Source organism: Hylobates moloch, unplaced genomic scaffold (assembly GCF_009828535.3).
Source record: "Hylobates moloch isolate HMO894 unplaced genomic scaffold, HMol_V3 SCAFFOLD_5, whole genome shotgun sequence".
NCBI classification, from domain to species: Eukaryota; Metazoa; Chordata; class Mammalia; order Primates; family Hylobatidae; genus Hylobates; species Hylobates moloch.
In genome coordinates, this window is record NW_026652280.1 from 67,567,022 (window position 1) to 67,581,765 (window position 14,744).

A 14,744-nucleotide genomic window follows, 5' to 3' on the forward strand; every position below is an offset into this window, starting at 1 on the left:
GAGTCCCAGGCTCAAAAAGGGTGGAGAGTGGGGCTGAGTTTCCTTGCAGCTGGACAATGCTGCCCTCTGTGATCTCTGCTGCTGTGGATTTCTCTGCTCTAGAGGTGGAGATGGGATCGTTTAGATGATTTTTGACAATGGAAAGACACTGGCTCTCAAGTTAACAATGGGGCTGAGGGCACTCCCCTGTTTTCTGGTCCCAAGCTTTTAAGTATTTACAGTCCATCTCCACTGATAGGTATTTTAGCTTAAACTCCATTCCTTCATGGGAACAAGAAAGACCTGTCTATGTATTTGGATTTCTTACAAATCTGTGTTTAACAAAAATTGAAAAGGTGCTTGTGTTTGCTCTACTTTTGAAAGTTATAAGAAGCTGGGGTTGTTTAAAAGTAGCATGCCAACTTCTGGTACATAGTAGGTACTTAATAAATATTTCCTGAAAGAATGAATGAACAAGGCCAGGTGTGGTGGCTCATACCTGTAATCCCAGCACTTTGGGAGGCTGAGGTGGTGGATCACCTGAGGTCAGGAGTTTGAGACCAGCCTGGCCAACACATCGAAACCTCATCTCTACCAAAAATACAAAAATTAGCTGGGCATGGTGGCACGCTCCTGTAGTCCCAGCTACTCGGGAGGCAGAGGCAGGGGGCAGGAGAATTGCTTGACCCTAGGAGGCAGCAGTTACAGTGAGCCAAGTTTGCGCCACTGCACTCCCGCCAAAGTGCAGACTCCAGAGCAAGACTCTATCTCAAAAAAAAAAAAAAAAAGAATGAATGAACAGATAAACAAGCATGCTTTTCCTCTAGTATTAAAATTAAACACAATGTATGCCTTTTACAGCCCATGTATTCTGTGTAGGTTCTTTCAAAAAATACGTCATTACCCCAGCGGCGATGATAGCATAGCCCATTTGCCTCAGTAGTTGTGAGTAGGGCAGACAGCCTTACTTCAAGTTAGTCACAGGATTGCTTTTTATGTCTACCTAACCCAAACCCAACCAAATCCTTCATGTGGTAAGTTCTCAGAACTCAAAGACGATGTGACATTTATATGTTATTCTCCTAACATGCAAAGAAGGAAAAATACTCTTTACCGGCTCCTTTACCCAATACTAATTGTGTTTCAGACAAATAAGAAAATTAATTTCAGGGAGCTAGAGCATGGTGATTTATCATATACAAACCAGTTTATATATAATAAATATACTTTTTAGGTTTATGATTTATCATATACAGACCATTATTTAATTTGACCCTCACAACGACCTTGTGGTTAAGTGAGCATTCCTGCTTTAGATACAAAGAGACAGGTTCACTGGGGCTCTGTGATTAGCCCAGGTCACTTAGACAGTAGGAGGGGCAAAGCTAGGACTCCGGGCAGCATGTTTGACCCCAAGTCCAGCAGGCCTGGTTTTGTCCTCAGCTAAGAGATGACAGTGGGCGTGTCATCCTCCCGAGGATGCACAGATAGCGCCAGGGCAAGCTTTCCCTGTGGCAGTGGCTGCACACTTTGTCGTAGGTGTTGGCCTGAGCCTTCCTGGTCATATCGTTTTCCCCTTCTCCATGGGGTTTGTGGTGAGCAAGGAGGGACCAGGCAGAGTGGAAGGAGGAAAGTTGGGAGGCGCCGAGGGAGGCATTTCTCTTTCTGCCAAATGATGAGTGTGCGAGCAGACTGCGGCAGAGAACGAGCCATGCTCTCTGAGTGTAAAAGCTGCATTGTGAGCACATGTGACGATCCGAAGGAGTTAATTCTCCCCCGGGGGCTGACTTGTTCCAGAGAAGGGGCGACAGGCCTGGAGAGCAGTTTGAAGCCTTTTCCTCCATGAGGGCTGTGGGATTTGACTCCCACAGAGCTGTTGTTGACAGTTTCTCTGTGTGATGGGGGAAACCTTTGCTGAAACCTTTTGAAACTTTTGATGGCCGGTCAAAGAGGAGTGATTTGTGAAATTGGTTATTTTTCCCATCTGCTGAATGTGAATAGTAAAACGTTTTTGCAAAACCAAAACGGGGAGTTCATCTGGCTTCAAAACAAGGATACCAGCCCTGCAAAGCAGAGTTGACTTTCCAGTGGATCCAAAAAGTGCCGTTTTGACCTCAGCCAAGCATTGCAGGCTGTGAACAGCAGAGTCAGCTTTGAGGATCCTCCAGAATCCTCTGGAAGCCCTGTGAGGACACTTCTCAGGTTTTGATACACTTGACTCTATCCAACACTTACCTCTTTGCCTTGGATCACTGAGTTTAATTTCCTGCTGTGTTACAGCAACTAAAGGGTAAGGAACATAAGCAAAGGCTCTGAAGTTGCACTTGCCTGGCGAGAGGCTGCAAGGAGCTCAGGTGTCTTGGTCTGCAGTACCCAGTGTGTACCCAGAGCTCGGTACTGACTCAGCACACGTCTGGACTTCCAAGCACCCTCATACTCATACTTCATTTTTTTGTCATGTCATTCTTGTGGGACATTAGGGCTGGGGAGACCGGGATGGGGAGAAGCGAATTGCCCTGTCTCAGGTACCTTAGGAAACCAGGGGAAAGCTGAGCTCTTACTTGGGGTGGCCTGACTTCCCCATCCTGGTCAGACCTCGTGGATTGTGGGCCACTTTGAAAGAAGGAGGTCTGCATGTTGGAGGTGGTGAGCGCAGCAGGGTGGAACCCTGTCTGCCTGCACCAGGCCATGGTGAGGGGCTGTGCTGTCTCTCACTGGTGCTGGTGAGTAACCAGGTGGGATCCAGAGAGCAAGGAGGGATTGCGCATTCCCGCTGGGTTTTGGGCCTCATTTCGTTTTCCCTTCTTTGCTCATAACTTATATGATGGTTTCCACATGCACTTTTTTTTTTCCAAACTAATTTTTTTTGGTTTCTTTTGTTTCTGTGGCAAAGCAACAAACTATAGCCCTTTCACAGGCCCCCTCCACAAAGCCCTGGGCCCACCTCTGCTTTGTCTTGGCTCTTTCTCTATGTAACTCAATGGCACCAACGGGAAGATCGGTGTTTGATGTTTGTGTGCGTTGGGGGCGAGGTGTGAGGGGAATCATGAAAAACATGAACATTTGGTATTTTCAAATAACCCTTCTCCCGGGCTGTTCTCTCCTGGCAGGATGACAGTGCCGATTTGAGGTGCCAGCTCCAGTTTGCCAAAGAGGAAGCCTTCCTGATGCGCAAAAAGATGGCCAAGCTAGGAAGGGAGAAGGACGAGCTGGAGCAGGAGCTCCAGAAGTACAAGTCCCTCTATGGGGATGTGGACAGCCCCCTGCCCACGGGGGAAGCAGGCGGGCCCCCCAGCACCCGGGAGGCCGAGCTGAAGCTGCGGCTGAAGCTGGTGGAGGAGGAAGCCAACATCTTGGGCCGGAAGATCGTGGAGCTGGAGGTGGAGAACCGTGGCCTCAAGGCAGAGATGGAGGACATGCGGGGCCAGCAGGAGCGGGAGGGCCCGGGTCGGGACCACACACCCAGCATTCCTACCTCACCCTTCGGTGACTCCCTGGAGTCCTCCACTGAGCTCCGCCGCCACCTGCAGTTTGTGGAAGAGGAAGCGGAGCTGCTCCGGAGGTCCATCTCCGAGATCGAAGACCACAACCGGCAGCTGACCCACGAGCTCAGCAAGTTTAAGTTTGAGCCTCCCCAGGAGCCAGGCTGGCTCGGGGAGGGTGCAAGTCCCGGTGCCGGGGGTGGGGCCCCCCTGCAGGAGGAGCTGAAGTCAGCCAGGCTGCAGATCAGCGAGCTCAGCGGCAAGGTGCTCAAACTGCAGCACGAGAACCACGCGCTGCTGTCCAACATCCAGCGCTGCGACCTGGCAGCCCACCTGGGGCTGCGTGCCCCCAGTCCCCGGGACAGCGATGCCGAGAGTGATGCGGGCAAGAAGGAGAGTGATGGGGAGGAGAGCCGCCTGCCCCAGCCCAAGCGGGAAGGGCCTGTTGGCGGGGAGAGCGACTCGGAGGAGATGTTTGAGAAGACGTCGGGCTTCGGGAGCGGGAAGCCATCGGAGGCCAGCGAGCCGTGCCCCACGGAGCTCCTGAAGGCCCGGGAGGACTCTGAGTGCCTAGTGACCCTAAAACACGAGGCCCAGCGGCTAGAGCGGACGGTGGAGCGCCTCATCACGGACACCGACAGCTTCCTGCACGATGTGGGGCTGCAGGGTGGTGCGCCCTTGCCGGGGCCTGGCCTCCAAGGCGAAGAGGAGCAGGGTGAGGGGGACCAGCAGGAGCCCCACCTGCTGGGGACCATCAACGCGAAGATGAAGGCTTTCAAGAAAGAGCTGCAGGCCTTCCTGGAGCAGGTGAACCGCATTGGGGATGGCCTATCCCCCTTGCCCCACCTCACAGAGTCCTCTAGCTTCCTCTCCACTGTGACTTCCGTGTCCCGGGACTCCCCCATCGGGAACCTGGGGAAGGAGCTGGGCCCAGACTTGCAGGTAAGGGGGCTCGTGGCTTCGCCTCCCTGCTCCGCCTTGCTGTTCCTCCTTCTCGCTGGCATTGCTGCACTCGGGCTCACGCTGCTCACGGCTGCTTGGTTATGATTTCAAACCTGCATTGTACTAAAGCCTCCGGGGCAACCGGATCCTCTCTCTTGGTTGGGCTCCGTTTTTTGGGGGTTTTTTTTTTTTTTTTTTTAAGTTCTCTTGTATTGCCTTGTTTCTTTTTCCTTTTTCCTGTCTTATTTTTAACTGCGCCGCGGCTCATGGTTTAGAGGCCCTCCCAGACACAAGGCTAAGCCCAGTGGAAGCGATAGGGCTCGACGCAGGCCGGCCTTACTCCTCTCTTGGTATCTCAACCAACCAGCCACCCGCTGAAGAAGCCGTGAGGAGGCTAAGACAAACGCATGTCACAGTCAGAATAATTAGCAGACTCGCTAACGAGCACGTCCCTTCCTGGGTGTGTTTCAAGGGACACAGTGCAGTCCAAGGCCCTAGGCAGCCCAGGCCCCCACTCCCACTGGAGGATCAGCCAAAGCGGGCAAGGAGCACGGTGCTGGAAGGATGGTTTTGGTGGAAAAGCTCTGCTGGCTCCTGCCGCCCTGCCGCCGCTGGGGAGGGCGCGGAGGGCCTCCGAGGACTGCTGTCCTAGCCTCGCCTGGGTGCATGGCCCAGCTGCCGCCCTGGACTGTGGCTTTGGCTGCTCGACCCACAAGTAAGGAAGGAAGAGCCTCGTTTTCCGTTTCCTTCATGGGTAGCGTGCTTGCAGTTGAGTTCTGGATTCACGCATCGCCATCGCATGTGCCCTGTAACCAGTGTTTTGCACCCCCACTTTCTCTTTTTGCTTTTCAGATGTGTCCACCCGCCCCTTTGCTCATTCTCATCTCGGGTCTGTTTACTTCACTTTCTTACACCACTGTCTTTAAGCCTGTGTTTCTATTTGTGCTGTTCTTTGTCTGGTTGTTTTCTCAGTTGTCTCCCTTGTCCATTTTTGTTTTCTTTATCCCCCCTCCCTGCCTCCACCCCCTTGTCCTTTGTTTTTTGTTTGTTTGTTTGTTTAAAATTTTAAAAAACAACAACAACAAATCCCTCCCGTGCACCTAACAGTCCAGACTGAGAGAGCAGCTGGAGTGGCAGCTCGGGCCGGCCCGAGGGGACGAGCGGGAGAGCCTGCGCCTCCGAGCCGCGCGGGAGCTGCACCGCCGCGCAGACGGGGACGTCGGGAGCCGTGGGCTGGGAGGCCAGACCTGCTTCAGCCTGGAGGTCAGCATGGGCAAGCAATCCCCCCCACTGCCCCCCGCCCCTTTTTCTGTGTGGCTGGCTATGTGACGTTTTCTGTCCCGGACGAGGCCCTGAGGGAACATGGCAGGAGGAGGTGGAACTAGGTGGAACTCACTTGGCAGCAAACCCATTTTGTGGCACTGGGACAGACAGGTGTGCGCAGGTGCCTGCGGTGAACTGCTGTGCTTGTCAGACAGAGGGACAGCTCACTGCAGGCACGGTCCACCTCTTGTTTCCGCAGACCGGGAGTGCCTGGAAGTAGGCTGATTGGTGAGTGCGAAGTGGCTTCTTGTCCAATCACAGAGAAAGAAGGGATGAAAACCCAGCACGGGCTTCCCTGCTCTGGAGGAAACTCTCCTTAGAGTTCACCTTTTCAGCTCTTTATTGCCTGTGTCTTGTGTGACCATCCCATGGTCTCGAGTGACACTGCCGGCCAGTTGGTAGAATCAGGGAGGCTCACTCTTGACCTGTGGGCACCCTTAGCAGTCTCTGTCACCACAGTAACCCGGTGTACGCAAGGCTCCAGCCACCACAGGGATCATGGTTGGAACTGTTGTCAGCAGCCTGGAAGAGTGAAAGTTCTTAGACGCGGGCCACCCCACCCAGGACAGAAAGAGGGGATTCCCGAGGAGCTGTTGAATGAGAAAGCACCTTTGAAAGTCCAAATGCTGTGTCAGTGTAAAGTATGATTAGTAATAGAGAATGCAATGTCCTGCCATTGGGGACTGTCAAGGGGGAAAGCGTGTCACAGCTCCCCTAGTCAGGGGCCCGGTTTTCCCTTCCCACTGTAGCTCTTTCTTCTTTGCCATGGGCTGTTTCTGGAACCACAGCTCCGGCTACACAGGGCGGCCCCTTCCCTTTGATAGCTGGTTTTATAGGAACTGCATCTCCCTTCCTGAGTGTTCCGTCCTTCAAGGTGTGTCACACATAGCTGTGTGCAGTTAGAGCCTGTGTCAGAGAGCTCTCCTCCTGGATTCTTCTTAGGTCCTTAGTGTGTAACCTGGAGCAGTGATAAGTTGTCACCATCATGAATGCATCGCATAGCTTCAGAAACTGGGAGTGATTTGGGAGAGAGAAGCATACTTAGTTGAAGCAAACCAAATACTGAGGAACAATAAAGCTTCACAAGAAGTAGATTAGCAGAGTGAGCTGGTGCCATGTGGCAGCACAGGATGTCCAAACAATGCAGCTCAGAAGGGAACAGCAGGTCTTCAGATGAAGTCTCTCATTCTGCGGGTGAGAAAAATGAGGCCCGAGAAGTGAAGCGGCTTGCCAGTAAACCCTCCTCCTGGTTGGTGGCAGAACTGGGTCTAGAACAGCCTCCAGCCAGCTGCAGCCCCGGCTCCCCAGCACATTCCCGGAGGGGCCTGATCTGTAGTGGTGGGAGGGCTCTGCACTGACCCCTGGGTGCATTTCTAAAGAGTCACTCTAACGAATAATTGTACAGCCGTTGTCTTGCCATGGAATGGCACCTTTTTTAAACATCCATCTAGCTTCTTTTAATTTTGTATATTTTATCAAGAAAGCTAAAAATCTACATAGTGAAAGGCCAGGTCTAGGGAGCATCATTTCCTAGAAGCGGAAGCAGTATGAATCAGGAGTTTTAAACAAACATCCCTCATTCTGATGTTTTTTATTCACAGACATTTCACACAGAAGAGAAAACTCAATTATGCTGCAAACACATCCTATTTTATTTTATTTTTTAATAAGGCATGTTCTGGAGCCACTTTGAATCTCCACAGTGTTTCCTTTTATTAGAGAAGCTGGATGTGGATCTGTCGCAGAGCCTGGGTCGGGAGAGGCCGCCCTGTCCCTGGTGTGAATGTCACTCTGACAGCCTTGTTAGTTTGGTCTTTGAATATGACATTGTGTTAAAGAATTGTACAATGGATAATTCTGGGGAGCAGAACTCTTAAAAGCCTTTTAATGAGAATATCCCTGAATTTGCTGCCAACAATTGCTTTCCCATGAGGCTCTAATGGAAACAGTACACAAAGCTCCCATAAGTCAGCCCAGCAGCCCGGCCAGAGACTCATGCCGACCCCGTGGGAGTAACTGGGGGAAAGACAACATGGACACCTTCATGCAGACTGAGGCAGGGCTGGAGCTGCAGGTCTTGCTGGCAGCTTTCTTTGCTCCCTTCTACATTTCCCTTGAAATAACCACCAATTTTGCCCTGAGGCCAACCACGACTATACTTGTGTGGATTCCCTTTAGCTCTCTGCCCGTAGTTCCTCAGGGGTGTGGGAGGGGGCCCAATAGCACACCTAGTATCAGTGGCATCAAAGAAGAAACTTTCCAAATTTAAGCAGAAAGAGGATTCGTTCCTCAAGCTGCACTTACAAAATGCCTCTGTGTCTTCTGCCTTACGGATTTTTATATTTGGGGAAATAGGAAAGAAGATAAGTTATTATTTTGAAAGATTGAGGCATTTTGGCCCGACCAAAACTGTGACTACTACTCATAGTTGTACCAGCAACAGCAGTTGTAACAAAGAGGAGAAAAAGAAGTGCATTCTTACACATGACACATTTTAGCAGATTGCAAATCTGGGCAGTGGAGGAGCCCTGCTGCTCAGACGCCACCATTCACTAAACCTGGGAAAGGGGCGGCCTCTCCAAGGCCAGCATTCTTACAAACAGCCACAGCCAGAGCAAACTGAAGTCAGAACCCACGGACACCCACTAACACATCAATGCAACCACGCAAAAATGAACTGCTAAAAAAAAAAAAAACACACTTCAGGATGAGTGTTTCTGCTGCCTGCTCTTCTCAGGAGATATTAGCTAGATGCTCACACTGTGCACTGGACTCTTCCCTGACTTCGCTCCCTGGGGTTCCCATCAAACATGAGACATTGGCATTTGTTAAGAGAGAGTGGTGTGTAGAATGGTTTGGAATGTGCGAGGCACCTTAAAAATAGTCCTGAATGAGAAGTAGCCATGCACGGACGCTGGTCAGATTTCAGATATAAAGGAGACCAGGGCTGTGCCCAGAGGATTGAGTTTCTGGGTCAGAAATCTCAAAGAGCTCTTCTCCTCAGTGCCTGCTTTTATCCTTCAATCAAGGAAGCACACAAAGCACTCACAATCCCACGTGCCTCAGCTGTGAAATGCCAGCCACAAGGAAGTTACGTGGGGTTTTATGCCAAGTGTTTGCACACGTGTTGGCTTCATGTACTGCTTTTGAAATAAGTGGTTGCAAAACTGGCCGGGACAAAATGGAACCCTCCAGAAAATGAAGCCATGGTCATGGTGATGGAATTGTCCTAATAGAGGAGTAGCATTGCTAGGCACTCTAGTGACGGCTATGAAAAGCCTTCTTTTTCTGTTTGTGTTTGAGATTGTGAAGTTATCTTCTTAGGTGTGGGAAGTAATATATAAGCCACTTTCTCTGGAGTTGGGGAAGTTAGCCTTTGTCAATCAGTGTGGGATGCAGCTCTATTGGGGAAGACATGGGCCGGAGTTTCAGAACACTGACGTGGGAAGAATGGTTACAATTGTCAAGACTAGTGTCTCTGCAGCCTTGGAAACAAGTGAGGGTGGTGTTGGTTTAGATAAGCCGCTTTAATAGCGGCTGATGTATAATCAGAATCCTGATTTTGATGAATTTGATGTATAATCAGAATCCTAGGTAAGTGAACAAAGATGTATAATCGGAATCCTAGGTAAGTGAACAAAGAACGGTTTTTTTTAGAATCAAACCTTTGGGGATTGGGTGGTAAAGGGAAATACTTATTTTTTTAGAAGACATTTATGTGTCATGTGAAACTTTTCTCCAAATGTATGTGGTCGTATGCAGTTGTGTGGCAGTAGGATAATTCTAGGCTTTACCTTTTGCCATAGCACGTTTGTATGTTGTTTTTTGTAACATTGGAGTGACGTTGGCATCCCGGCTAGGGGCAGTTGTCCGTGGGAGTTTTAATATTGCATTAGCAAAAATGGACAATAAAGGAAAATGAAACTTCTGATAGATCAGGAGGATCTAAACGTGTCTGCTATTGAGCAGGCAGCAGTCTACAGAGACAACACTGGAGCCATCGTAGGTGAATCCGACTTCCCCAGTGAACAGACTCAAGGACCTCCCTTTCTGTGACTCTTCAAAGGTGTGATTCAAACAGAAGAGCACGTTTTAAATCCAATGACACTGAAGTATGAGCTTCATATATTGTTTCAGATAAAAATGGTTTCTTAACATATATATTACTTATTAAAATTAAAACCAAACTAAATAGTTCATGCAATCTATAGAAACTAAACTAATAGATCTTTGCTTTTCTTAAACAATAAGCTTGATTAGGATGTCTGTTTTTACACCTAATAAAACCTTTGGCTAGCACTTAATGCATTAAATAAGGAGTATTTTTACATTTTGAGTTTATAGAGTAACGTGTAGCTGGAAAGTAAAGCTGACAGGAGAGCAGCCTAGGTGACCTGGAAGCAGTCCTGCACAGAACACCTGAGACAGGAGGAAAGCCCCGAGGGCAGGTGTGGCCACTGTTTACTGCTCTATTCGCCATGCTTTAGACAGTGCCTAGCACTGGAGGTGCTCAATAAATATTGAATAAAACACTGCATAAAATACAAAGTATCCTCTTAAATACATTTCTGAATTCCCAGGAAATTTAGGAGAATCTTCAAGAGTTGGAATTGATTTTAGAATTGAGACCCAGAAGGCCAGGCACGGTGGCTCACGCCTGTAATCTCAGCACTTTGGGAGGCCAAGGCGGGTGGATCACTTGAGGTCAGGAGTTCGAGACCAGCCTGACCAACATGGTGAAACCCTATCTCTACTAAAAATACAAAAATTAGCTGGGTGTCATGGTGGGTACCTGTAATCCGAGCTGCTCGGGAGGCTGAGGCAGGAGAATCGCTTGAACTCGGGAGGTGGAGGTTGCAGAGCGAGACCCTGTCTCAAAAAACAAACAAAGAATTGAGAACCAGAGCGGTCTCTGTGGCCCTTGGGTGGGTGGATTAGGGAGATTGTTGCCAGAACTGGTAACTGGGAGCCTTGGGGTTTCAGCAGCTCCAAGGGAACAGGAGATGGGGCCTAGGCCGGACATTGCAAGGAAAGAAAGGAAATGAACGAATAAGAGAAGCATCTGCCTGCTGGCCCCAGGGCAGGGAGCAGGGAGGCAGCACCGATACTTGTTGCCCCAGCATGAGCCTCTGGATCAGGAGTGGGAGGGCTAAAGCTGGCCTCACCCAAGGTCAGGCTTTGAATTGATGTTACCAGTTTGGTCTGGGAATCCCCAAAGAAAGGGATTTATGTTATATTGCTAGCTCCAGCAAATAGGAAACCAATCTGGAGACACATCCTCCACCCAGATCCATACCAGTGCCCCTGGGAGATGAAGTCACACAAGCTAATAACGTCCAGCAGGGACACGAGTTGGCAGACATGGCAAATAGCAGGATTCAACCCTAAGACTGCAGATAATAGGATTATCAGATGGACACTATCAGATAAGTGCATTCACAGTTATTAAAGGCAAGCAAACAGGAGAAGAGTATGTCACCATCATAAAAGACCACACATTTTTTAAATAATAGCACTTTTAGAAATACAAAATTAGTCATTGAGGTCAATTCAACATGTAGGGAAATACATCTTTTCAGAGAACCCCAAACAATGCTTAATATGTATAAGAGACTATAATAGTCTCAAACAACTAGCAAATCAAAGAGGCATTTAATGCTCTCAGAAGTTCTTGAGTTTTTTGAAAATAGGATGTTTAAATCTCCAGCTTTCAAAATTTTATGCCGAACTTGGTGAATCCCCAGTGTCTGATTTTCTGTCTCTGTTCTTCTTTCCTTAATAGCCCTTTCTCATATCCCCAGTGCTAAGGGAAGTGCTCTGCTCTTTTATTTTTTGCATTTTCTGTTCTTGGGGTATGATCTTCACTCTTCACTACCCAGGTACCGATTAGGAGGAGCAAACAGTATCCTCAGGGAGAAGTAGTAGATGAGTTAAAGGGACTCAGAATGAACCAATGAAACCGCACGTATTTTATTGCAACAATCTACTCTAATCCCCAGTTGTATAAATCACCTGTCTTCAAGTAGCATAATCCAGTGGGTAAAATGTCATGCTTACATTTTGATGATGCCTGAGATTTTTAGCATAACAGTGTTTCCATCTCTAAAAAGCATATTTCATGTGCCTGACTCCTCTATCATGGCATTAGAACATAAAAGGTAGACTTTACCAATAAAAATCATGATACAGATTCCACCACCTGTCTTTAAATGTAGTAAGTACATCTTTGTGCAATTCCCCTTAGGCAACATGTGCCATTGGGAGGCCTGAAGCCGTGCATCTCTGCTCATTGATGAACCCCCACCCTATTGCCCTGAGCATCGGGGTCAGACCACCTTGATAAAGACACCCTCGGTTGAGAAGGAAAAACTGTAATAAGAAAGCACATGAAAAAATTAATTATGCAACGCAGAAAGACCCCATGACTTGGAGAGGGAATCCAAGAAGCTGACGTGTAATGGGTGGTCATGCTTGCCTCCGTCATAGTCAGCTCTGACCATCCCGGCGTCCAGAAGCCACTGTGGGAGCAAGGACACCTCTGGTGTACTTTGGCTTCCTTCTCTCAGTCTGGTTTGTGGTTATGGTGGTGGGTGAAGCTGCCCACTCCCCTCCTGGGTAAGAGATGCAGGGCAGGTGGAACTGTCCCTCCCCAGGTAACACAGGGAACTGTGGAGTCTAGAGGGAAGCCCCAGGGGAGCTGCCACAGTCACTCCACTGCTGCAGCGCTCACACATGCTGTGTCGCTCCGTGTGTGTCCCCAGCTTGTGCAGATGTCTGTCCTGCGTCGTCACCTCAGGCAGAGTTCTCATTTCCACTAAACCCCCTTCCTTTATCCCACCAATCAGCTCAGGGGCCCCCCCGTTTTACCTGAGCAGAGTGTATCCATAGAGGAGCTACAGGGTCAGCTCGTGCAGGCGGCCAGACTGCATCAAGAGGAGACAGAGACATTTACAAACAAGATCCATAAGGTAAATATTTAACACGGATTTCAGCACAACCGCTTTGTGAACTGCTCAGCCCCAAAGGAGAAATGCCACGGTGCATTTTCAGAGAAGGCTGTCTGTTGCGTACAGGCTGCTAGACTCCCAGGCACCTATGGAAAGGTCACCCAGTCGAGCTGTCCCCTCTCAGACACCCGTAAAGATAACTCTACCTTTCTGCTCTGGCACATGCTTTTCAGCATCTACACTGTGGTCTCAGCAAGGTCTTCCTCATACCTAATCTAAACTGTCCTGCAGCAGTACCAGCCTAACATCAAGTAAGGGCCTAAATGCAACTGGACAGAAAAGTGTGTCTGTCACCTCTGCTGATGTTGGGTGAATTTTCCGATAGAAAAATCAGCAACCTCACCCTAAACCATTGCCTTCAGAAAACTGCCGCAACTTGAGCTGTGGCCTGATTAACCTCTGTTACTCTCGAATAACCTGGTACCGGCTGATTATCTTTTATCTACAAATCCTTCCCCAGAGTTCCGAGTAGAAGGGATTTGCAGATGTGGGCACTCATAGCCCTGGACATCCATGAGAACGGCCCAGTCCCAGCAACCCCAAATCTAATTAAGTTGTGAACAGATACCTGGGTTCAGAATTGCTGAAGCTGCTCTTCCCCCGTGTATTTGTTCTTGAAAGATAGCTGTGTCTTTAAAACAGAAGAAAGCAAAGCAGTTGATCTTGAATAGAGCACGTTGGTGTTTTAAAATGCATATCCTATCCAAATAAGGTCCTGGTGTATCTAAGAACTTACTTTGGCAAGGAATGTGTGCTACACATAAGCCGCCATGTTGACTGAGGCCATGTGATTTAAATGGGTCACAAACTGATTAAGGGAGGGAGCTCTTTCTCTGCACCTTGCAGCTTAGGGAAGGCAGGGCCGAATGCCAAAGATCTAAATACTTTCTGCCAACTTCTACCACTACATGTATGACTCTTTTTAAGTGTTTCATTTAGGGGTCAAGTTGCACATCTTACTATCAGAGGAAAATAATTCCATATTACTTGAAAGATAGATTTCTAAGTAATTGAAAAAATTTTTGCATGGCACCAAAAATTGTTTGAAAAGTGAGTTTATCACTGAAGATGCTGCGAGCACAATGTCCGGGGCCCACGTGTTTCTGGTATGTGGGTTGATGATGAAAGAGTATTGCGGAAGAGGCTTCGCATGGTAGGAGATGTCCTCCAGGCTTGTTCAGAAGGGAAGGGAAAGTGTCCCCCAAGGTACCCAGGGGGCAGAGGACTGAGCTCTGAGAATTAGGAAGTTCATGGAGCCTTGGAACAGAAGGAGCTGGAAAAGGCAGTGGAGACATGAGGGAGAGAAAAGAAGGCTCTCCAGGAGGGCCTAGGCGCGGTGCTGCAGATGCTGCCTCCCGTGGTGTGGGTCTGGTGTCTCAGCGCCTCTCCACAGCCAGGCGGGGAAGGATCTCACATTATCTTCACATTGCCCCTGAGGGCAGTGAAGCTTGCCCAGCATGAGTCAGTTGGCTAAGACATGTAAAAGAAAATAAATAAAACTACAGGACTCTCTAAATTGATTATGTCAAGGGCAAAGTTAAGTCCTGGAGACTGAGTCATGAACATGTTTGCAGTTTTGTTTCTTAGATTATAGATGAACTCTCTTCCTCATTGTTCTTGTTCTGTAAACGACCAAGAGACCAGAGACCAGACCTCCCTTCTTTTTAATTACTGATCTTTGTTATAGATTAACTGCCTCTTTTATTGTCATATACCTAACTCAAACCAGATGATACAAAAGATCCCATGACCATTACATCTTCAGTGTGAAATGTTAAATACACTTCCCCCACCCAAAAAAGAAAGACCACGTTGATTTATCAATAGGAAATTGTAGATGCTGGGTGTCTGGTATGCTAGGATGCCCTTGTGTCCGCAGGGGAGAATCAGTGGTAGAATGCTGAGGGCTGCTGAGATGATGAATAAAATCGCCTGTTTTCTGTTATTTCAGCCAAAACTACAATAAAGGTCAGGTATTAGGAGAACGGCCACGCAAGTCGTTGTCTAGACC

The 14,744-nt window shown here is 48.7% G+C and overlaps 1 protein-coding gene across 14 annotated transcripts in view; it reads left to right on the top strand.

Annotated features, from left to right (window-relative positions):
- Positions 1 to 14,744, top strand: part of MTCL1 (microtubule crosslinking factor 1) — a 126,913-nt gene that overhangs the window by 74,838 nt on the left and 37,331 nt on the right. For 11 of the 14 annotated variants that reach the window (XM_032152790.2, XM_058438643.1, XM_058438639.1 and 8 more), the window contains 3 exons: positions 3,090 to 4,403; positions 5,511 to 5,666; positions 12,572 to 12,694. In XM_032152790.2, the coding sequence (XP_032008681.1) occupies positions 3,090 to 4,403; positions 5,511 to 5,666; positions 12,572 to 12,694 (1,593 nt within the window). The remainder of the gene's footprint in view (positions 1 to 3,089; positions 4,404 to 5,510; positions 5,667 to 12,571; positions 12,695 to 14,744) is intronic. The other 3 variants (XM_058438644.1, XM_058438645.1, XM_058438651.1) reach the window with 1 other exon arrangement.